General features: G+C 45.6%; 2 protein-coding genes across 6 annotated transcripts in view; both read left to right on the forward strand.

Annotated features, from left to right (window-relative positions):
• Positions 1 to 24: 24 nt before the first annotated feature.
• Positions 25 to 6,166, forward strand: LOC114849873 (interleukin-6 receptor subunit beta-like). 4 transcript variants are annotated; one of them, XM_029141658.3, is made up of 17 exons: positions 25 to 554; positions 683 to 766; positions 1,562 to 1,831; positions 1,903 to 2,029; positions 2,100 to 2,269; positions 2,341 to 2,453; positions 2,665 to 2,688; positions 2,771 to 2,933; positions 3,218 to 3,300; positions 3,379 to 3,583; positions 3,711 to 3,878; positions 4,036 to 4,137; positions 4,218 to 4,361; positions 4,430 to 4,570; positions 5,019 to 5,103; positions 5,231 to 5,309; positions 5,399 to 6,166. In XM_029141658.3, the coding sequence occupies exons 2-17, from the start codon at positions 712 to 714 to the stop codon at positions 5,777 to 5,779; spliced, it is 2,310 nt and encodes a 769-aa protein (XP_028997491.1). In that variant the 5' UTR covers positions 25 to 554; positions 683 to 711; the 3' UTR covers positions 5,780 to 6,166. The 4 variants fall into 4 exon arrangements, with proteins under 4 accessions (XP_028997491.1, XP_028997492.1, XP_040925495.1 ...); XM_029141659.3 differs by having other exon boundaries at positions 25 to 549; XM_041069561.2 differs by lacking the exon at positions 25 to 554 and having other exon boundaries at positions 566 to 766.
• Positions 6,167 to 6,748: 582 nt separating this feature from the next.
• Positions 6,749 to 23,033, forward strand: part of rngtt (RNA guanylyltransferase and 5'-phosphatase) — a 47,251-nt gene continuing 30,966 nt past the window's right edge. For both annotated transcript variants that reach the window (XM_029141684.3, XM_055506544.1), the window contains exons 1-9: positions 6,749 to 7,187; positions 8,031 to 8,140; positions 8,225 to 8,328; positions 8,414 to 8,502; positions 9,988 to 10,063; positions 10,767 to 11,019; positions 12,807 to 12,916; positions 13,878 to 13,979; positions 21,705 to 21,840. In XM_029141684.3, coding sequence (XP_028997517.1) covers positions 7,124 to 7,187; positions 8,031 to 8,140; positions 8,225 to 8,328; positions 8,414 to 8,502; positions 9,988 to 10,063; positions 10,767 to 11,019; positions 12,807 to 12,916; positions 13,878 to 13,979; positions 21,705 to 21,840 — 1,044 coding nt within the window. In that variant the 5' untranslated portion in view covers positions 6,749 to 7,123. The remainder of the gene's footprint in view (positions 7,188 to 8,030; positions 8,141 to 8,224; positions 8,329 to 8,413; positions 8,503 to 9,987; positions 10,064 to 10,766; positions 11,020 to 12,806; positions 12,917 to 13,877; positions 13,980 to 21,704; positions 21,841 to 23,033) is intronic.

The raw sequence follows: 23,033 nt of genomic DNA on the forward strand, positions 1-23,033 counted from the left end.
CGATGTAGTGTGTATGTTTCATTACGTTGAATTTTAATGTAAATATTTGGTTGACCCTTTTGGTTAATCATGTAAATGAGCGCTAGATGGCGCTGTGTGAGCACAAAATAGGGTTTGAGCGAATGTAAGGTAAATGTCATCAGAGACGCGGAGGAGATTGTGCTGAATTTGTAGGGCAATGCAAACGTGAACTTTATTATATTTTAATTGCAGGTCATGTTTATGTTCATTCGTTTAATGTACGGATATATCTGTGACAGAATGTGACCTTTGAGACCGAGTCTGATTGGTCTGAGCTAATTAATTATCATTAAGTACATGATGTTATATTATTCGTCGCAGCGCCTTTTTGAGACTCGAACTTACCTTTATTCATCTTAAAGCTAATTTATTTGGCCTTAACTACGCTACTTCCTAATTATAGGTGTGATGCAGCCAGATAATTAATGCGTAACGACTCCTCCTGCCAGCGCAGGACCGCTCAGATAGACTGTAATTGATCGCATTCTGCAGGCAGCGGACAAGTTACTTCACTTCCTCTTGGCTCCAGTTGGGTAACATACCCCGTTTATTTCAGGCTTTGCTTCAGTTCCTGTTACTAGAAGGCTGAGACAATGCGTTGCAGTGAGTGTTAACCTCAGGCTGCACTAACGGACAAATGCCGTCTTTTCTGTCGCACTAGACCAACTTTAGGTGGATGTTGTCTCAGAAATGCGTCCCTTTGTTGCCCTGGTTCTTCTGGCTGCACTCTCCTCCGTCTGTGCGGGTAAGTAAACCTCTGCTTTTTATATTTTACTGTCTTAGTGCGGACGCTGCAAATTTTAGGACGTTCCAAGATGTTCAGTTCTGGGAAATGCCTGTTTTAGTTTCACTTAAATCTACTGTAGTTAATAATAATAGCCTTGTTTATAAGTGTCCAGATTACAACTAGAAACTATTCATGTAACTTTTGTTTATGTAACTTTTGTTTTCTGCATGGTGTCATTTAAAAACCTAGATTTATTAGAATCTAGAATTTTCATTTGTTATTGTTGTTATTATATTTTCTAGAATAACGACATCTGCTTTAATTTTCACAAAAATTAACCTGTTGCATTGAGCTTGAAACAATTTTACACAATATTCTTTACACAACGTAAAAAATGTGCAATGACCCCATGAATCGCAGCGTTCAAAGTTTATTGAAATGAACGCAGCCAAAATTGTGGCCAATGGATGAGCTCATTTTGCGTTAAATGTGCCACAACTGGAAACAAGATGCTCCAGGTCTGTTTTTAACTTCAAGCTGTGATGATGTGTTTTGTGAGGCATCCGCTGTTGGTCTTGTTATTGGAGCTCAAGCAGCTTTTCCTTTTCTAATGGGCTCTTAATGCCGTTTGGAGCGCGATAACGTGTGACTGGCGCTAATGTGCTCTAATGACGCTGCGGTTTTCCTGGAGATGCGTGTGTCAGAAGGCTTTCAATTGAAGCAAGGGAGTGACGTCAGCAATCACATTAGAATGTGACTATTTATTGATTAGGTTCATGCTCGTGCCTCCGCCTTTAACGGTTATTCCTGCAGACCGACAGGCGAACTCCTGCAGCGTCGTCCCCAGAGACCAGTACCTTGAGTATGGACGGGACACGGAGGTGGTGTGCCGGACCTCGTGCCTCCCCGGCCCCGTCTCCTGGACGCTCGGCGACAGTCCCGTGGCCCAAAGCCTGTCGAGGAGCGTGAACTCGACCCACGCGGTGCTGACGCTGAGGAACTTCACCCGCGGCGACGCGGCGCTGGAGTGCCGCAACTGGCACACGGGCCTGGTCCTGGGGGGCACGTACATCCGGACGTACCGTAAGACGCGGGGGTGCACGTGCAGCAGGCTTCAGCCGCAGCATCACTAACTCCACGTTCCTCCCATTCAGACAGACCCACCAACCTCTCGTGCGTGATACATCCTGGGAGCCCGGATGAGAGGGGGGTCGCGCAGCTGCTCAGCTGCCGCTGGGAGCATCGCGACGCGCCGCCCAGCACCAACTACACTCTGCTGTAGTAAGTTCGTCCCTCGCGCCGCTCCCGGACCACCGGCTCCGCGCGTCCGCTCACGCCCTCTCCCCTTCAGCGCCCGCAGGTCCAAACCGGAGGACGAGGCCGTCTGCCGCTCGCGGGCGACGCGCTGCACGTGCCCGAACAGACTCCGCGTCAGCGTGGACGCCTGGCTCGCGGTGAGAGCCGCCACCGAGCACTGGGAGGCGGTCTCGGACCGGGTCGTCTTCAAGCCCCACGAGATCAGTGAGCGACACGACGACGGCGAGCCCGTTTGGTTCCGGTGTTTGTCACATGCTGTGATTGTGTTCCCTCAGCGAGGATCAGCCGCCCGTCGGTCAACGTGACCGCCTCCCCCGACCGAGTGGATGTGACGTGGAACCAGTCGATGCCCTCTGTAACGTGTCACTGTCAAGTCAGATACGCAAAGGTGCGTCCCTGTTGTGAGACTTTCCCCCCAGACGCACAACGACAGGTCACAGATACCGTGATTCAGTGAGCGATGAGTCACGTCAGTCATGTGTTCACTAATCATCGCCCTACAATTATCTGCAACCGTGAGCTCAGTCGGGTATGAACAGGCATGTTTAGGTTCTGCTGGTGCGTCACGGGACCAATAACATGTGCTCTCTCTCTTCCAGACTGTTAATGGTGAAGTTCTGGAGGTAAGAAAACGAGCCTTTATTGCACGATCAGCACTTTTTGACTTGACGATGATCAAAGCGCCGCGTTTCTTTCCCCCCGAAGCCGCAGGTGCTGAACAAGACCCTAGAACCTCGACAGGCCGGGGTCCAGACCCTCGAGGACCTGGATTCCTGCAGCAACTACAGCGTCCGGGTTCGCTGCGCGTTGGACCGGGCCCCGTGGAGCGACTGGAGCCGTGAGCACACGCTTGAGACCGGACTCAGCAGTAAGAAACGCACACGTGCTGCATGCGTCACACAGTGAAGTCGAATCTGAGCCACTGAACATCATACTCATACATACGTAGCGTCATCGCGGGTCTTCACACTTTTACTGCCTGGATTCCTGCTTGAGGCCTGGAGGCCACAACAAGCAGTGACTAATAGCATCTTGGTGCTTGACGGTCGCCAGCAGCTCTGGGCTGTTTGCTGTGTTGCCAGGGAAACCGTACTATGGGTTAATTACCGCGCTATACACTAAATAGGAGTATCTGTGCACATGTTTTGACAGAGAGACACGTGAGGCTGCGTCTATGGAGGACGATATCGGACCCGGGGGCAAACGGGTCGAGGAAGGTCCGCGCCCTGTGGACGGTGAGTCGGCGGTGAAACCCGCGTCTCGACCGGCGCCGAGGTTTGTTGTGTCTGACAGGACCTGCTCCTTTAACGCAGGAGGTTCCACCGAGCTGCCGGGGCTCGTTCACCTACGCGTTGGGAAAGGCCTCCTACGCCGACGCCGACCCGACGCCGGTTCCGTGCGGCCGCCCGCCCTGCGTCCTGGACGTGGACCGGCGCGCGCACACTTTAAACCTGGGCGTGTGGGAGAACCAGCGCCTGCTGGCGGAGGACTCTGTCTACGTCCCAGCCTCTGCAGAGAGTAAGCGCTAATGCTACTGATTCAGAAGCACGGTCCCACCGGGTCACACTGATTCATTTTCACGGAACTCCATGCAGTTAAGTGGGTCGGTACCGAGCACTTGACTCCTTGGCCTGGTTTTCCTCAGCAGACCTGCCGCAGGTTACGGACGTCCGGACCTCGAGCCTGAACGGCGCCATCCTGGTGACGTGGAGCGCTCCGGCTCAGCCCGTCAGCGGCTACGTGGTCGACTGGACCCACCGCGGGCACCGCTTCGACTGGACGGAGAGCGGAACCACCAGCGCGGCGCTGTCCGGTGAGTCGGTGCGGTCGTGCTCCGCGTCTTATCGTGGGCCATCGGGGCGCGGCCGCTAATGGAGTCAATGACCTCATCGCCGCTTTTGAGAAGCCATTAACGAGATGAGGATGATCCGATGGTGAAACGTGGCCGAGCTGTGGTTCTTTCCTCACAGGCCTCCTGGATAAGAAGCCGTACGACATCACAGTCACGCCCCTCTTTGACAACAAAACGGGTCACGGCACCCAGGTTCTGCAGATCTGCTCCAGAGTCGGAGGTAACTCCTTCATCGCGCGTCCCCAGAATCGACGCCTCCTTCGCTTTTTGAGCCTAATCGTAAAGTTGCGGTTCCTCCAGGTCCGGGGAACGTCACGGTCACCAGCGTGGACCCAAACGACAGAACCGCCTCCGTGGGCTGGAGCACGACGTCCCAGGAGGAGTGCAGCGGCGACGTCATGGCCTACGTCGTCCACTACGGCGCAGAGAAGGGCCCGGCGCTCAGTGAGTCCACCGCACTTCAGCTGCATGTGAGAGCCCGGCCCATTACTGACCGGTTCTGTGATGGGCAGACGTGACTGTGGACGGCACCAGGCGGAGCATCGGTCTGAAGGAGCTGGAGCCGGACACCCAGTACAGCGTCCACGTGGAGGCCTGGGCTCTGACGGGCAGCACCACGAGCAGCAGGCGGCTGTTCAGAACCAAGCGCTACGGTGAGTGGCCTGGATCAGAACCAGTGTTACACGCGCCGCTGCCAAGTCCTGTTCTACAGCAGGAATTCCTGGGCTTTGTTGACCCGGCTGCATAGCAACCGCCTCCTGCAGACACACTAAACTATGTGAAAGGAAAATAATGGGAAACGTGTCCACACAAACACGCTGCAGTGCGTTTGTCTCCTCTGGAACAGAACCACCACTTATTCTGCCGAATATGAACTAATATCTAGAACTTCCTGCTTCACAGTTATCAGAAGGTCGAGATGCGAGCAGCGATTTATGATCTAAACATTATGACATTAAACTAAAGTTATTCTCAGTATGAGCTTTAAATTAGCTTCCCACTAACTTAACCACATTATTACTCAAACCACACAGCATTGAAGCAACGTGTTGAGTAACCCTCATGTTCTTGTGAACATTGTGAGTGATGGTGTCTCAACAGATTCCAGGCTGCCTCTAGCGCTCGGCGTCTGCGGCAGCATTGTCATCGCGCTCGTGTTCTGCGTCGGGCTCTTCTGTGCCGTTCAGTAAGTAGCTGATCCTCCACTGGGGCCAGAAGCGTAAAACAAACAGGACGTGATGAGCGGGGTTTTACTTTTAGGCTCGTGACGACGCCTCGTGTTTCTTAATGTTGCTGATAATGCGCTTTTCAAGGTGGAAGAAGTTCAGCGAGAAGCCGGTTCCAAACCCAGGCCTCAGTTCCTTACAGTTGTGGTCACCAGCAGGTCAAAAGGTGAAGTGGGCGGGTGGAAATGGGCCGTTCTATGCAGCCTGTTCTCACATGGCACAACTGAAGTCTTTCTGTTTGTGTGTTCGTCTCAGGAGGTCGGCTCCTTGCAGCCTTTCATCACTCCCTCTGAAAGCCTTGTGGACCACATCTACACAGAGGGACCTCAGAGAGCACCCACCTCCCCGGTTATTGTTACAGCTACGAGCTGTAACAATAACCTCGCCCGTAAGACGGACGACTACGCGGACCCAGCTGTCGCTGTCGCCCCAGACCTGCAGGGGGAGGGGTCACGTGAACGGGTTTTCTGCTCCTCGGGGGAATCCACGGCCCTGCTGCCGTCGGGGAGCGGCCCGCTCAGCCCGTATCGGAGTCAGAGTTCTGGGGAGGCGCCGACCTCACAGTGCACGCGTGCTCCGGCGCCGGTGACCGTGTACATCACTCTGGATATGTGTGACCAAGGGCAGAGCAGGTGAGACACAGGAATAAAACCGGAGTCCGCTGAAGACGTGCGTGGAACTGTGTGACGTTGTGTTGCTTGGTGCCGTTTCCATTGTCATCAAGTAAATAGTTAAAAATAAGTTAAGGTTCTCATTTGGGTTCAGCATCAACAGAACAGAACAAATGTTAATTTATTCAACTTTTCGTTTACTGTTTTAAATGTGTTCCACAGGTAAATGTAAATATGTACAGTCTGTATTATATTATATCAAGACTCTGTCCAGTTTGTGCTGAAAGGGTTCGCAAATATAAATAGAGCAGCTGCTATTTGTTGTAGGATTATCTGTGTATTATTATAATATTGCCTGTGCATTGTTGATAGTATCGGTTGTTAAAACAATAGTAAACTTCCCTGAAACTAATGCTGTCACTCATTGTTTTTTTCTGTCTTACCATGGTCTGGGCTATGCATAGGTACATGCAGTTAAATGAGTATAAACAGGGATAAACAATTTTATCCATGAACGTCAGTAAAAACAAATAAGAAACATGGTTCTCACTGCCTTAAGCAGAAAAGCTCCTATAGTAATTTCTAAGTCAATGTGTTGACATGTTAATTACTTCACTAACAACTTGCCAGAAGCTTTTGGAACCGGCCCAAAATAAATAAATATTTGCATAGGTTACACATGTGGGAAAGTGGGCTTTCCTTAAGATATGTTAGTAAAAACAATGCACATAAATGACTGTGGTTTCAATTGAACAAACTTAATCTCTCGGATCTTTCAGATGGTGACTATTTAAAACCCTAAAATACTAATACTATATGAAAAATAGAAAATACTAACCTAAACTATACAATAATACAAATATGAAACTAAAACAAAACCGAAAGTCAAATGAGTAAGAAGAAAAATAAACGCAAGATGTAATTTCTTGCATCTACCAGCAGGTGGCAGCGTGATGCAACACATCGTCAGAACTACGGCTATCTACAAGCCGAAGAAGAAGATTAGCTAGTGTATGGCAAGCTAGCTAGCCTATGATGGCTGCATAGGTAACGTATGCTAACAGCTAATAATCTGGGATAAAGGGAATTTTTAAAGCATTTCAAATACAATAACATATTTGAAATGCTGATTTACGGCGAGTGTTAATTATCTATGATTCGGGAAATTGCCTTTTGGCCCGTCAGAACGTTGGCTGGGCTTAAACTTGTTGGATGATTCACCTGAATGAGCTGCTAAAGGGCTGCGAGTCCGCGGCGCTTGGGTGATCCGCAGCCAGGGATCACCGTGGTCTGAGAGAGGGTAACGCCGAGCAACGGGCTCGTGGGACGCTTTCACCAACGGTTCACGGCACCAAAACATCTGCTGGACATGTCACACACGGGACCTCCTCCTCGGTGGCGGAACTGCCCGAGAAGAGGTCAGCCTGTGGCAGGTAAGCCCCGAACCGACCCAGCGCACGTAGCGGCGCTGCTAACGGCTAAGATCCCGTGCTGCAGCTCGTTTATGCGGGAAACGTTATGAGGACGATACGGTTTATGTTTATGACTTATTAATCATGAGTAACGATATTATTTCCAAACAGCAAGTAGCTGCGGGTTAGTTCATGAGTCATACAAACAACGCGGTGATAAAAGCGAACTGTGGAAGCCACAGTAGTTGGTTTGTTTTCTTTTGAATTAAAGCTGATTTTCACGTGAATTACTTTGCCGACTTTGCTTAATAAAATCCACAATAATACACGATTCAAAATTATGTCCAGGCTGTTTATGTTTGGCGGCAAACTTTGGAATGGTCTGGTTTATGTATGGAGTCTTCCGCTTTGCATCTTCGGCTGAGGAGCCCGATTCTTCGTAGACGTGCCTCGACTTTGGTTTTACGATAACTACGTTTGATTGTGAGAGTAAATGTGAGCGAGGCGTTGTTGTATTTGTCCGTTTCCAGCTGGAAAAGCGCTGCTGGGTTTGCTAGCTAGCTTAGCTGCTCGTCAAAGCGTCACGTGTCAAAACAAACCTGGCAGCAGCATCGTGGTCCGTATGATGTTGTTTTGGGCCTTGAACTACGTACATAGATGATCTAATAAATCCCCTGATTGTTTGCGAGTGTTCTGCTTTTTAAATATGTGAGCTTCACTAAATCTTGACTGAGTGTTGTTCCGGTCTGGACTTGCAGAATTTGAATTATATTTTTTTACACTCCTTACGGTATGAGGCAGGTACATCCTCTGCTCACCAGGATTCCTATTGAAAAGCATTGATTGATTGATTTCTATTCATAGGTAAATTTCTTCCAATGAAAACAATGTTGGGCCCCAGATATGATGAGCAAGTCGCAGAGGAGAACCGATTTCACCCGAGCATGCTGTCCAACTATTTAAAAAGTCTTAAGGTAGGTATTTCATCAGTGAAGCTCTGATCAGTTTGAGTTTGTGGTTAAAAACGTAGTTGCACACTGTCTTTATTGTTTCATCAGGTGAAAATGGGCTTACTTGTGGATTTGACCAACACTACTCGTTTTTACGACCGCAACGACATCGAGAAAGACGGCGTAAAATACGTGAAGCTTCAGTGTAAAGGGTGAGACCCACATTCGCTGTCCCATTAAAGTCCCGGCTGGCTGGGGTGCGGCTCCTTAAGAACAACCTGCGTGTGTTTGTTGCAGACATGGAGAGTGTCCTGGAAAAGAGACAACTGCCATGTTCATCAGGCTGTGTGAGCACTTCATGGAGAAGAATCCTACAGAGTTGATAGGTAGGGAAGCTGTAAATCTGTCTGATCTGTGCTTTGGGTTAAATCATTACACCGCTGTTTACTGAAGGTTCTTTGTGAATCTAGACTAGTACCTGCCTATAGTTTTACTTATTTTTTGTCTAGATAATGTAGATTCAGATTCTACCGTATACCCATCAGCAGGTAGTTTCAGTTTGTGTCCTGCAGGGGGCAGCATTACTCTAAAATTGACAACTGCAAAAGAAAGGGTTTACTTGTTTTCTAAATGTTCTAAAACATTTTTGCAGTTAGCATGAGAAATATTCATCCAGTCCCACACTGAAACACCAGACAGCCTCCCAGTGCCACCAGTACTCTGCTATGGCTGGAGATCTGTGCCGACAGGTTTAGATGGCATCCTTGTTGAAGATTTGAATTGCATTTGCACATTTGTGCTGTGCGTGGTTCTCTGTCTTGTGCTTGTCACTACATTGTTGTGTTGTTGTTGTATAATATATGTAGGAGTTTAACATGAAGCAACACTATCCTCCCACTGAAAGTTGTGTAGGTGATTTCTAGGTGGTGACACCTAGGCTAAAACTAAAGAAGCTAAGAGTTACTTACGCAAATAGTTAGTTTAATAGACTACTAACACAGTAGCTGTCAAACCCTGCAGCACTTTCAGGTTCAAGGTGAGAGTAAGGTCCTGTAATTCACACCACATGCCCAAAAATCATGTTGCTTCTCCTTTCTTATACCCAGTATTATATATAAGAATTAGGTGTACAGTTGCACTTTCATGTTAGTGGCAGCAGGGTGCTCTCTCACCCCTTTCTCACATATTCTAACCCTCTGCAGATCTGTTCTTACCTGCAAACTGCTCAAACATCACACCACATCTTGTGATTGTCGTAACAGTAATGTCCTGTCCTCAGCCAGCTGGTATTGGGGCTTTGTTGTCTCTTTGGTAAACATATCCACATTGGACAGTCCTCTGACAATGGGTAATTCCATCTTCATTAGCAGCAGTTGTTGCCAGGCAAACTTCAGAAGATGGAAAAATATAGATGTCAGATCAATTTTGATTTTGAGTTTTTTCCTATTAGAGAATGTTACTTTGTTAACACGAATTAAAGCGCATTCTTCATGTTTCTTTTAAAACAAAAACATAGTAAAGAATAAGCTTGCAGATTTGTTTTTATGTGACCTTTGCATCCTCTCCTTATCTTTTTGAATGCTGTATCAATCACAGCTTGTCCTCTGCGTGTGTAATGACTTGTGTCAGTCTGATTTTTGATGCTTAGTGGCAGGACCCCCTCCAAGCTGAGGGTCGCCTGCCTGTGAGGTCTGGGCGTGCGATTGATGCCTTCACTCAAAACATCAAGGGAACCGTTTCAATATTAATGTTAATACAAGGAACTCTGGACTGCTAATATGGCTCATTTTATTCTAAGCATTAGTTAAAGGCCCAAATGTGAAGTTAATAGTTTTTATAACCGCTGTGCTGTTTTTTTTCCTTTCCCCAAGGGGTTCACTGTACGCATGGCTTTAACCGAACAGGCTTTCTCATATGCGCATATCTGGTGGAGAAGATGGACTGGAGGTAAGGCTGAGCCTCCAAGTCCCTATAGTCTCTTCCAATACAGGGATCTACTTTCACAGCCTTGACAATCACCTCTCATGATAAGACGAAGCATCGTACAAGCCTCCCCAGTACCTTGCATCATTTTTTGGCTTTTAAATCTCTCAGTTTTGTCAGTGTTTTTTAGCTAATAATGCATTCTTCTCCCAAAAGTTTCTGTATGTATGACGGCACCAAAAATGCACTTTGTCAGTACCAACCAACACAAAGCGTCACAAAGGAGATCACTGGTTAACAGTGACTGGGCTTGTCAGGCCCTGACAGAGATGCTAAATAATTTACAACAGCTGGTAGGGGGCGAGGCTGTGTCTTTAGTCAGAGGTGGAGCAGCAGTCTGAGAAAGCAGAATCCCTGGAAGCTGTAGACATGTAGGCTGGATAAAGTCCTCCCACCACCCACCACTTCCTGTGTAATACATTTTCTGACAGCATTTACAGTCCTGGTCTGATGTCAGGCTGTGGAAAATTCAAACTACTGGTGTTGTCACCTATAAACACATTCAGAGCTACAAGGATTAGTTAATTATTCAAGCAGTTAACTTACAGACATCATATGAAATTATCAAACTTATTTTTAATTGCATATATATTAGCGCCTCGTCAATATTAACTAACCAGTCTGATCTGATTATTCTTATTGTTATCACTTGTGAATCTCTTATCAGCATTGAGGCAGCCGTGGCTGCCTTCGCTCAGGCCCGGGCCCCAGGGATCTACAAGGGAGACTACCTCAAAGAGCTTTTTCGTCGTTATGGCGACGAGGAGGACACGCCTCCTGCCCCAGCGCTGCCTGAGTGGTGCTTCGATGATGACAATGACGGGGATATGGACGACGACGGCAACGCAGTCGGCCAGGACTCGGGTCCCAGCTCCTCTGGGTCAGCGCCGGGAAAACGAAAGAAGGAGAAAATAAAATTGGTAAGATGTCAGTGGAGGCCAGGAAATACCCCGGTCCCCTCTGCATTGCATGGATGTCATGCTCTGGGAAGGCTTCCATTCCAATGAGTGTGAGAGTCTTGTGCTCAATAGTGTATATTAATCCAATAAAGTGCATCTTCATTTTATTATGCTCTATATCTCCTACAGCTGGAAAAGCCATCATTTTGATTAGATGAAAGGCACCCTGCTGCCTTTTGGTAAAGCTTTCATCAGCGCAGTTTGGTGAAATTAGAAATATTGAATCATTTCCACTTGCATATAATTAGGTTTTCTTCAGTTGATCAGACTAATTTTGAGTACTTCCGAGAAGCTTAAATTCCCAGCTGTCGGAGTAGAAGCGGTGGAAAGGAAAGAGAGGTGGGAAACACTAGTGCAGATTATAATAACTTCCCAAAGCAAACAGGGAAATATTTGTATATCACCTTTGTCACATGCAGAGTTCATTGAAATGCTGAATCAAGGCTGATCTGATCTGTACGGATGATTCATAAAATGTTCTCAAACCAAATGTTTTTAATATCTCATGTAAAAATGAAATGTGGGAAATGGAATTCCTGTCAGAAGAATCAGATTTATGTCTCTTGTGCGCAAATATGTTTAAGCAATTTAAGGGGGATAAGGATGGACAGATGTCTCATCACTAATAACAATTCTTTTAGTTTATGGCGTCACATTAATCAATATTGTAATTTAGCAGCTCTATTGGAAATATTAGTTGAAATTAGTGATGCTACTGATACAGCTGCGTTTGTCTGAGGCTGCACACGTATGAACTCCACCCTGTCAGTTGATTATAGCCTAAATACCACATTTTAGCACAAAACATAACACTTTATTCAGGTTATTGTGTATCAGTTCAAAACTACTGATCAGGTCTGAGGCATGTTAATCTAATTTATTATGCCATTAAGAAATAAGATCAAATATTGATGGAAGCCCCGAGAGGCACCGTAGTCATTTGTGATTATTCCTCAGTTCTCCAGCTTTGTTCTCATCCGGTGCAGTGTTAAACCTCCTGGAACAAGTCTGGTTCACCCTGCAGAAGCCTTGTTCCCAAGTTTAAGCTGCTTGATTTTCACCTGACTGAGCGCACAGACTTTAAGGAGCACAAGTGAAGTTGTGCCGCTGTCTAATGCGCCAAAGCCTTTTCTAGAACCATTTGCAGATAATGAGATTTCTATGATCACCACTGGTCCCCCTGTTCTCGAAGCAGCCACACATACTCAAAACATAGGCGCTAATGGTTTCCTGCGCGACACATATAATTGTACTGCGTGACATCTGCTTTTGTTATAATTGGCATATTATCATATTACACCGAGTGGGAAGGCTCATGTGGGCCGAATAAAAATGAAAAGGTTACAAGAAAAGAGAAACCAGTGAGATTATAAATGAGGTGAATGAAGGCCACAAACGCTACAAGGACAGGAGTTGATTCCTGTTTAAATGGGATCAAAAGGGTAAAAAGTCGGGAGAGTTCAAGCAGCATAGTTCAGTAACTTGGGAGAAGGAGATAAAACACAATGAATGCATGAAATAATTAAATTGAAAATAGATTTTAAAGTGTAGAGGTCAGTGGGAGAGATGGAGTCTAATATTTCTAGTAGTTATCTCTGCACAGGGATTGATAAAGCGAAGCAGCAGCTGTTTGGGAAAGATCGATGGCATTTAAAATGTTTTTCCTCTGTGTGTAGGAGGTGTTTGTATCTGTAAATCCAATCCCACTTCATCTTTCCGGTCTTCCTGTTTTCTTCCCCTTCTCCCAGGGCGCGGTGTTCCTTGAAGGCATCACGGTGAGGGGCGTCACGCAGGTCACCACACAGCCCAAACTAGGCGACATCCAAAGAATGTGTCAAGAGATGGCCGAGTGGGACAAGTAAGAGCCTCCCGCCCCCTGGGAGCCCGTGTGTGTCTGTGTACATGTGGGTGTACTGTACTGTGTTGTGAGTGACTCATTTGTCTTTGCTTTTTGTTTTTTTTCCTAAGATCTTGACACTTTTAGACAGGCGGCAGAGTCAGAAATAGATTTTCCTTTCCTTTTTTTGCAGAAATGCGCCGCTGCACCTTTTTTAATGAAATTGAGAGTCAGCTCTTCTGCATCTTGTCATAAGAGAAGGAACGGTCCGTGGTGTTTTTTCCTGCTATGTGCTGTTGCCGCAGCTATTTTTGTAACACCTGGATGTGTGTCTTTCTGTGCTCTAATGTATTTCTGAATACAATAGCTTTGCTTTTTTACTTTACAGCTAAAGCCAGGTTGTTGTTGCCTTTCTACCACATAAGAGTCCCACCTCTGCAGAGGGGTTTTCTTCTTTCTTGGGTTCCAAAGTTTCTAAAATGTCATTTATTATTATTATTATTATTATTATTATTAGACATACTTTATTGATCCCCAAGGGAAGATGGTTTATATTATTAATATTATTATTATTATTATTATTATTATTAGTCAAAGAAGTGGTCTTAAATCTGAGTCCATTTGGTCCTTTTGCTCAACACAAAGTACCCGACAACTCTAGATTAATAAGGCACTTTGTAAAATAACTGTTACAATTATACAGTATTTTACCTCAGTGGCCTGAGTCAGCCAATGGGAAGCATCTATTTGTTAGCACTGTGCCCCATTAGTCACGCAGCTTAATTTATTGCCTCCAGAGGCTGTATAGTAGGAAGCGTCACTCATTTCCCAGACTAGACATCGTTCCTGTTCTTTTGGGTTTTATGTATACAAATCTGAAGGGGCCCAAATAGTAACACATATATCAGCCTGTGCAAGCGAAGTTTAGTTGTTCTTGAGCTCTCTGTAATAACCTAATCACATGTTACATTGGTTGTTGCAGGTCTGGTTTTCCTGGGGCTCAGCCTGTGTCCATGGATCGACAAAACCTTCGCTTCCTGGAGCAGAATCCGTACAAAGTCAGTTGGAAAGCTGACGGCACACGGTGGGTCTTTTGTTCGTTAGCTTTTTCCAAGCGTAGCCGACTGGACTGAGTTCTTGTCTCGGGTCATTTCTGATGTGTATATTATAAAATGTAATATTAATGAACCTCAGTTGTTGTTGTGCAGCTATTGATATGTGGACTGTGGAATTAAAAGGCTTCGCCAGTGGAGCCACAGGCCGAACAGGAACGCTGCCCGGCGCAGAGCAGGAAATGCAGCGTAGTACTTTCTCTTTCCTGTCACACTGCGTTGAGTTTGTTGTTTGGATGAGGTTTGGGTCTTTGGCCAAAAGCAAGCTTTGCGAGGCGGCAGAATGAGTTAGTATTCCAGTAGTCGGACGTCTTTCCCGCTGGTGCAGAGTGCTGGTGAATATTTAATGACCACAGTCAATTTAAGATTTTTACATATCACTGCTTTAATTTCCTGTAAGAGCAGCAGAGTCTAGCAGAGTTTTGGCCCCTGACCAGGATTTTGCTGAGGAGCGTAATCGACCCCCATCATCCGACAATGCCTGCAACTTAGAGGAGACATTACTAAACTCATCTTCTGCCTCCAGCTTTCATCCTTCACTGTATGTCCCCTCCGTCTGCTTCATATTCGAAGAGCAGCGATACCTAATTCAGTAGTCATGAGGAGCAGAGGTGCAGATAACGTCACATATGACTCATCGCCGTCGCTATATTGGGACGATTTATATCAGTAACTATTAAAACTCCTTTCTGCTTGATGTTTTTTTTTATAAAAAATGCATTATAGCTCATATAGTACATTGAAACGAACCCCCTGGTTTAATAGTTTGCCGTAGCTCTTAGTAGCTTGCTGAGGCTCCACCACAGATTAAGCTGCTCTTCATTGCTCAAGCAGGAAAAGGTCCGATGTGATAGATGGTAACTTTGATTTGCCTGTCAGTATGGCTCCCGTCTCCTGTGGCTTCTCTGTTCCTACCCTACACTTCTAGCAGGTATCTTGGCAGATCTCCACACCACCTATAGGATGTCAGAGACAGGCTGGCTGCATTAATCTTTGCGGTCCACATGCAGATAATAAGGTGGAGTTGTCACTTGGGAAACACTTGCGTTCGTAGGCACTGATATTACTTTATTGCACGGGGCTAAGAGAAACGCGACACCTTTTTGAAATGCTACTGTTATTAGTGCCTCGCCTGCAAATAGTCGCATATTCCGTTAGTGTGAGATTGTATTAGCACCTAAGGAGATGAGGAGAAATGATTTAGAGAGAAGAACATGTGATTTAAGCTCTTCAAGTATTGGTCTATATGAAAAAAGTTGAAGACACAAGGCCCTCGGCAATTAGTGTAAGGCTTTTATTGGCTGCCCTAATCCTAAAGTGTCTCTAAACATTGTGAATAGTTGGCTGCAGCATATGCAGGGCTGCATCAGTGGGATTAATGAGTTCCGAGGTTGTGTGGTAACGTGTGATTTTTGCACGGTGTGCAGAGAATTCCTGATCGTCCTGCTTCTATCCGCTGGCATTCTTTATGACCTGGAAAGGATTTTTAATAGGACACTGGTCTCTTCAAGGTGGTCAGGAAAGATTTTACTCTTTGCATATTGCCAGAGGTCCTCACTTAACTTTTGCATTTTCTAAATCCTTCAGCTTTTCTTTGTTACTGGTTGGAGATTAGAAAGTTCCCCCATTCAAATGCAAATTATTCTAATGCTCGAATTGAGTGATTTTTGCTTTTTTCCTTTGCCCAAAACATGTTTTATGCTGGAAAAGGTTAAGTGAACAAAAAGAAGTCCTTCCTGGTCCCAAATGGGTCAATCCTGAAACAACAGCAGCACCTTCTCATGACAGTTAAACTGCTTAGTAGCTCAATAACAGCCAGTAAACAACGTCACCCGCCTAAAAATATTGATGCGCAGACTAGTCGAGCAGTGAGGAAACTGTCAGCGCCTGCTTTCTGCCAGAGAGGTAGCTTCTAATGGGCCTTGGAAAAGACAGCAAAATCAGTGGCTTTGCCAGGAGGGGAGACGGCGGCTGAGCTGGATTTTTAATCATCTCGTTGTGGAGCCTTCTGTCAAGGCTAGATTGGTTTGAGCCCCAGAGAAGAGGAGGAGGTAGAGGGGCCAATTATATCCCTGGGATTTAAACAAACAATGCTGCTCAACTTGGACTTTATTAGCGAAATTGGACTTGGAGGGAAATTCTTTGCGTTAGTTAATTTTCTCTGAAGTCCCCTTTCATCCCCACCTACCACTTCAGCTACTTAAGCCAAATGAATAACTAAGAGGAAATCGATAGTCTGTTGTTGTCCTTGGCAAGAGTCACATTAGGTCTTTTAGGTGAAGGAACAGTTTGACGCAGCTGTTTTTCAGACGGTCATTCGCCGCTTGTCTTGTTCAAACTCTGCTGGTTGCTTTGCTGATTTATGCTGCATTTAAAGTGAGGCTGATTAATAGACTTCTCTCTCTCAGTGGCTTAAACCAGCAGCTGAGGTTTGTAGGTCTGAGCGTGATCGTAGCCGCTCGTTGCTTCTCTTGGTCGTTCAGGCCTTCAAACTTTTTTTAGTTTTTACTGTTCGTGTTGCTCCCGGGCCACATGGGATTTATTCTCCACAGCGGGATTTATCAGGCTTAAATCTGATGAATTGGGATTTATGCTGTGTTCAGACTGCATGACGGTGGATCGGATAGCATCAGAACCCCCCCTCCTCCCTTCACCTGTCTGAGGCTGGATTCTGTTCCTGTAACTTAGCAGAACTCTCAGCCATGCGATTGGCCGGCTGTGCTGCAGAGGGACAGCGTCTGTTTGTGCTTCAAGTTCAAAAGTTCAGGCTCCGAGCATAAAGCCAACTCTTTATTTATTATTGTATTATTTTTTTATGTTTGTTTTCTTTTATCCATTTTTTACAAATGAATCTGTTGTATCTCGGGGCGCTAGAAAATCTATACAGATGAGCCGTGACCAGTTTTTCAAGCGCTTTCTCTCGGGTGCTGCTCCCGTTAACCCTCTCGCCGCTGGTGGAGTCTGACTGCTGGTTTCTAAGACCTTTCTTGTGAATTGTTTTCAGGACGTAAATGTTCACGCTCCAACTGAGATAACAGCAGAATTGCTTGTGTGGGAATTTGCACCTGTCTCTGCTGCAGTGACTGCTTATTTCCCCGAGCTGAGGCAGATGTGCGTTTCCCATAAAGAACAAAAAAAGACTTCATTACTTTTCATTACTTTATAAAATATAAATATTTGCAGACCTTCATTCTTGAATGTAGACTTTCATGTCAGGATGTTTACTGTCAGATATTCATCTTGTCATATTTTATGTGCTGACAGCAGAACATTAGCAGACGGATGGGTTTGTTTAGACTCCTCACTGTGTTGTCCGGAACGAGAGATCGCCCGGTACCTTTTGGCACAGGAAGCTGTCCTGCCCATTGATGCACCACTAATGATGTGCAAAGCTGTCGGATCCTGGGGGGGGGGGCATACGGCCTCCCCTGGAGCTCAGCTGCTGTCAGTCATGCCACAGGGCTAGTCTGGCACAATGGCTGTCTGTACCTCATTAGGCCTAAAGTGTCTGGAGGACAGGGATAAGGGTAGGATCTGAGAATCACGGCAGCCATCAGAGGACAGGAGCCAGAGGGTAAGGAAACACGCGTGTGAGTAAAGGAGAGCATTAAACTGAATGTTTTCTGATGGGTCATATGAAGACAATACAAGTCTGCTGCTGCCGTGACCTTATAGGAGGGAGAGGGAGGCATGAACAAGGCAATCCTGCAATGAAGAGAGCCACTGGGATTTACAGAGCACTAATGGCCTCCCTCTGCCTCCTTCTGAACAAACCTGACAGAGCTAGCTGTGGCTAACAGGCCAATTAGACAGCAGGAGAACCACTTCTGCTGAGTTCAGACCTGTTGTGTCTCAACTGCTTGACAGATCTTCTGCGTCGCGACACTTCCGCCGTCCGTTTGATCTCTTCAGGTCTCCTGACGTTCAACGTATCATCCTTTTTACACAAGATGCTCCCGTCTGTGGGAATCATCATTTGTCTAGACTGAGATCTCTGTCTTGTTAATGGTTTTATTGTGCTCCCTTCCACCCCTGAACTGTGGGTGCAGCGGCGTCTGGCCCACTCACGGTTCTGTCTCTCGTCTCTCACATTTTCCACCGCGGCTCATTTATAGTTTAAATCTGGTGTTTTGTTTCTGTCTTCTGTCATGACTGCAGTGGGAGGAGGGTCAAACTTCCTGCCCTGAGCTCCTCTCTGTCTCCACTTAACCCAAGAGCCTGTCCAGTTTAAGTGATGCCTTGCTAGTTGTTCATCTCAACCAAAATAAACCAAATAAAATTGCAAATGTTGTGCTTCATAAGTAAAGATCTCTCTACCAGAGCTCTCATTATTCTGTCAAACAGAATATCAAATATAAACCAAGCATTCTGTACTAAACCACTTCATTAGGACACAGAAGGTGAATTAATAGTGATCACAAAGTTTCACACTTGACAATGAAAGACTTTCCACATACTCTGATATTTTAGTGCAGTTCTGCTGCCAGTGCAAACATTTGTCATCTGCTGTCGTATTCTGTACACACACACTTCTGGCAGCTTGTCAAGTTTCCCCACTTTGAACCAACTGGTATTAACGCCATATTTACTCCATCTAATCCCTTTGCGATAATGGTGGATCGACAGCAGGTATGAGAAATTTATAGCCATGTCAGTGGGGAAGTCATTAATCTCAAATCCATGTCTGTCGTCTGACTTTGTTTTCCTGGAAAGTGTGCATCACTTTGGCCCTGGTTATTTGATTTATGACTTTATTTATGTGCACAATCAATGAAATGTCTAAACAAAGCTACATATTTAAAACTACCACCCCAGGAGTGTAAAATTATTGTTTGATTACAAAAACTGCCATAATATATCTTTTTCATAACAATATTAGAAGTTCTGCTGCATGAGGCATTTTGTTGTTATTATTAAGCTGTCTCTAAGTTCATGTACCATTAAAGCCTTTTGCCCATTTTCATGGCATGACTTCCACAAAATGTTACAGTTATAAGATAATTAGCCTTCGCTGCCAGTTGCACTGATTAGGATGCTTAACCTTTGGAAACGTAGCAGGGCTGAGTTGCTCATTAGGATGTTGGTTTATTAGTTGCTTGGTATTTTGTATTTAAAGAGCAGCAGGCAGCCCTTAAAGTGTAATTGGGTACATAAGAGGTGTGTAATGAAGCCAGCGGTGCCTGAACGGGAGGCGCTTTTTGTGTTTTTACAGTCACGTCAGGTACACTGTAATCCGGCTCTTCTACCAGCACGTCTCAAAGGAAAAGTCTCCTCACACAAACAATGATGCAATTCACCTACTCCTGGGACCAAGTTACATTTTATTCACGCTTTATGACAATTTTTTTTATTCTTCATTGTTGTGACCAGTTAACAAACCCGCGCCCGCGTGTGACAATCAGGGTTATGGAAACCGCTGTAACTGCTTAATTAGAGTATCGCTGGCGCTCTGGTGGCTGTTGTCGCTTGTCAGGGAGCCCTGTGGTGAACCTTGTTCTTATTCTAGAGGTGGCGCGCCTCGTCACTGCCAATGGGCAGCGGCAGCGTGTAATTTGCAGGCTCGTTTGACAATAAGCCGCACGCTGTTGCACCTGTAGTGAGGGGACGGCGGGTTCAAGCTATATGAAAAACGCAGCTGTTAATTGGGCCCGAGCTACTAGGTTTGTGCGCTTAATGTTGCGCTTAAAGTGACAGAATCTGTCGCTGGCAATCAGTGTGTCAAATTTATTTGTATGAAAACACGCAGTGTAAATCCTTGGGATGTTCTGACGAGCTGGAAACTGGCGCCGCAAACGATAGTGTGTAGAAGCAATTGGATGGAAACGCTCGGCTCGCTGCTGTGACGGTTTTGGAGCCCGCTCTGGTGAACGGCACAAATGCAACAATGGAGCCTGCGTTTTTGGGCGTGGCCCATCTTCAGCTCATCCTCGGAGCCAACAGAAGGGAGGATCAAGGATGCTGCGTGTGTCTGGGTCCTCGGCGGAAGCTGCCTGGCAACACCTGCCAACTCCGCCATCAGCCGATTCTACTGATCACACAGTAAACATTTGGTGTGAACATTTTCTACATACATTCATCTGGATATCGTTCAGAACTGTTATACTGTTATATTTTGTCTCCAAGTCTGTAAATTGGTGATAATTTTATCACCGTGACTTATTCCTTTTAAAAATTAATTGTCCCTTTTCTATATTAATCAGAATCATCCAGCGCAGCTGAATTTAGCTCCAGTCACAAACACCCCATTATGCACTAATTGTTAGGATGCTCAGTGTAATTTGAGCAGCACATGTGGAGAATCACAAAAATACAATCAAGAGTAGAATCGAACCGAATAGCGACATCATTATCAAGATGTTTCACAGTTCAAACCTCAACTTAAACTTCACTGCAGAAAGTTTGAGTTCACACCTGATGTATGAACTTGTGCTCTTGAAAGATTCTCCCTCTCCTCCGTAGACGGGTTCGCCGCCGAACTCTAAGATCAAGGCTGATAAAAGCGGGGAAGGTGACACCTCGGGGTTTAGATCCTTGTGTTTCATGCTCCTTCAACCCGAGCATGATGTTGAGGTTGAGTGGAGTCAAATTATTATCAGTTAATGCTGATATCATGACCTTCGCTCATAAGCCGACAGGCACTTTAACAGTCTGACAGTCGTTGTCACTCGGGTGCACTTGAGGATGAAAATGTAATTTTCTTGCTGGGTTTTACATTTAATACTGTGCAATTTCACTTTTACTGGTACAAAAACAGGCAAATGTCCAGGACTTAAGAGTGTGATGTAATTATAATCTACTTTAGAAGGGCCGTACTTTGGCACCGACTGCTGAGTTCATGTTGTAGAACTACAGAGTTACATTCATTTATTCAGCGATTTCCTCACAGCAATTTGCTTTTGTTGCTAAAGTTGAATTTGTCTTTATCTCACCTGAAAAGGCCGGTCACGGATTAGTTGAGCTTTGTGCTTATGCATGCATCACCCAGGCACCGGCGACGTATGCGTTTTGAAGATAGAGTAATCTCCCTCAAGTAGAGGACTTGTGTGTTTGTGAAGGCGACGAGGGACACTCGTAATAAAGACGGAGTTTGTTTACACTCTGGAAAGTAACACATTTGGGACCCTAAGCACCAACTCTTTGTTTCTTTTAGTGTGACAACCTCGCAGAGCAAAAATACTGTCTGTGTTTGCTGTGATTGTTCCTACGAAGCAAAGCTAGATGAGTGGTTGCGTTACTAATCTGTCAGATTAACTCCTCACTTCAACATCTTTTTGCTTTTGCTTGTTTTAATTTAGAATATATAATTGTAGTGTATTTATTTATCTTTGTAAAGGAGACTAAATCTATAGTTATGTTTCTTTTTCTCTTGTAGCACTTGTGGCTTAAACTTGTGAATAACATATTAAACCCCTTAAATAAACAAATTACAGAATTTCTAGGCAGCAGTGATTTTGTGCTGTAATGAAACTAATCAGTGCATTTGTGTCTCCAAGGGTCATAATCATAATAGTTGTTGATAGAAAACAATCAACCTTCTGTTGTAATGGAACCGTTCAGCATGTTGAGTTAAGGCTATTTTTCCATTTTTAATTATAGTTATTACATTAACCTGACATTATGTGCTTCTCACCAGTACAAACGTTACATTGGAGGCTCTGTTCTTTGAAAGCATAATGATTTGTCCTCTCCTTCCACAGGTACATGATGCTGATCAATGGAAAGAACGAGGTGTTCATGATCGACAGAGACAACACTATCTTCCACATAGCCAGCCTGGAGTTTCCTTTTCGGAAGGATCCCCGCGTCCACTTATCAAACACTCTGCTGGATGGGGTGAGCTTTTGTTCCTCTCGATTCGCTTTCTCTGTGTCCCCTCAGTCTCCAGCCTTGTGTGTGAGCTTCGCTTTATGGTTTCCGCTGCGTGTCGGTGCCACGCCGTGCTGAGGCGGCGGGGGGGGGGGGTCTGCGGCTCGTTTTCACCTTGTGACACCAGGCACACACTTTTATTGGCACGTTGGAGCGGTTTAAGTCGCACGGGTACTCGCTGTACCCAGCAGGAGGTGCACATGCCTGAGTCATTTCATCACTCCCCAACTGAAAACACAGCCAAGGAAATTGCTGCAGTCTGAGGAGATTTGATTATGAATGTCTGCCGGTGTTTGTGTTTGGTATTCCAGTGCTGCAGATAACAGATAATTTCCCTGTCATTGTTTTTGTTGTGCTCCCGGTCTCGCTTTTTCAGGGTTTCGCAGACTTATCTAAAATAGGTACGCGCTTCCTTTTGGCTTAACGGCCGCTGATTGATGTGGTAAATTTAGTTGCCGCGCGCAGGCGAGGACATCTAATTGCAGCGTATAAAGTGTTTTCGTGAAGGAGTATTGCGGATGTCAATGTAGATTGCTGCGAGCTTTGTTTTGATTCGCGTCGCATTCATCTGTTGATGCTTCTGGCTCACAGTTCAGAGAGGCTGCGCCGTGCTGTTTGCGGTGAGCCCTGTAGAGGCTCAGCTGTGCTGTCTGATATGTTTCATCTTCACCCCGAAGGCACCGATTCTTGTCTTCACGTGCTGTAGTACAGTTTTTAAAAAGCTTTAAAGTTCCTGCTTTTGTCGAACGCTCACTGTAGATTGAATTCTCTGCGGCCTTCGTTTTCACATGGATGTATTCATCTGCTGCTGTCTTTCTGTGCAACGCTTCATTGCACCAGATGCATAATGATGGCAGCCTCCTGGAATGACATCATTTCTTCCCGCAGCCCCCTCTCCGTGCTCCACATGCCCACCTTTCACTTTCCCTTTGCCCTTTTCCAGCCTTGGTTTTGCCTTTTTTGCTATTGATGTTTGCCCCTTTGTCCTTTTGAGGCATGAAGAAAACCCGTATCACTCTGCAGGCCTGCACATTTGGAGTATTTGTTGAATAGTTGATTGTTAATTGAGCCACATTATGAATGGTGTTCAAGCTAAATTCTAAAGATTCATTGATTCAGGCGACAACCACCACTAAAACACTTTTGTTGGTTCAACAATT

The sequence above is a fragment of the Betta splendens genome, chromosome 24 (genome assembly GCF_900634795.4).
Source record: "Betta splendens chromosome 24, fBetSpl5.4, whole genome shotgun sequence".
Taxonomy (NCBI): Eukaryota; Metazoa; Chordata; class Actinopteri; order Anabantiformes; family Osphronemidae; genus Betta; species Betta splendens.

Excerpts from the sequence above, each read along its gene's own strand:
- LOC114849873 (XM_029141658.3), top strand. The coding sequence starts at position 712 with ATGCGTCCCTTTGTTGCCCTGGTTCTTCTGGCTGCACTCTCCTCCGTC. Across the intron at positions 2,454-2,664 it reads GTCAAGTCAGATACGCAAAG|ACTGTTAATGGTGAAGTTCT; the intron begins GTGCGTCCCTGT and ends TCTCTCTTCCAG. Across the intron at positions 5,310-5,398 it reads GGTCACCAGCAGGTCAAAAG|GAGGTCGGCTCCTTGCAGCC; the intron begins GTGAAGTGGGCG and ends TGTTCGTCTCAG.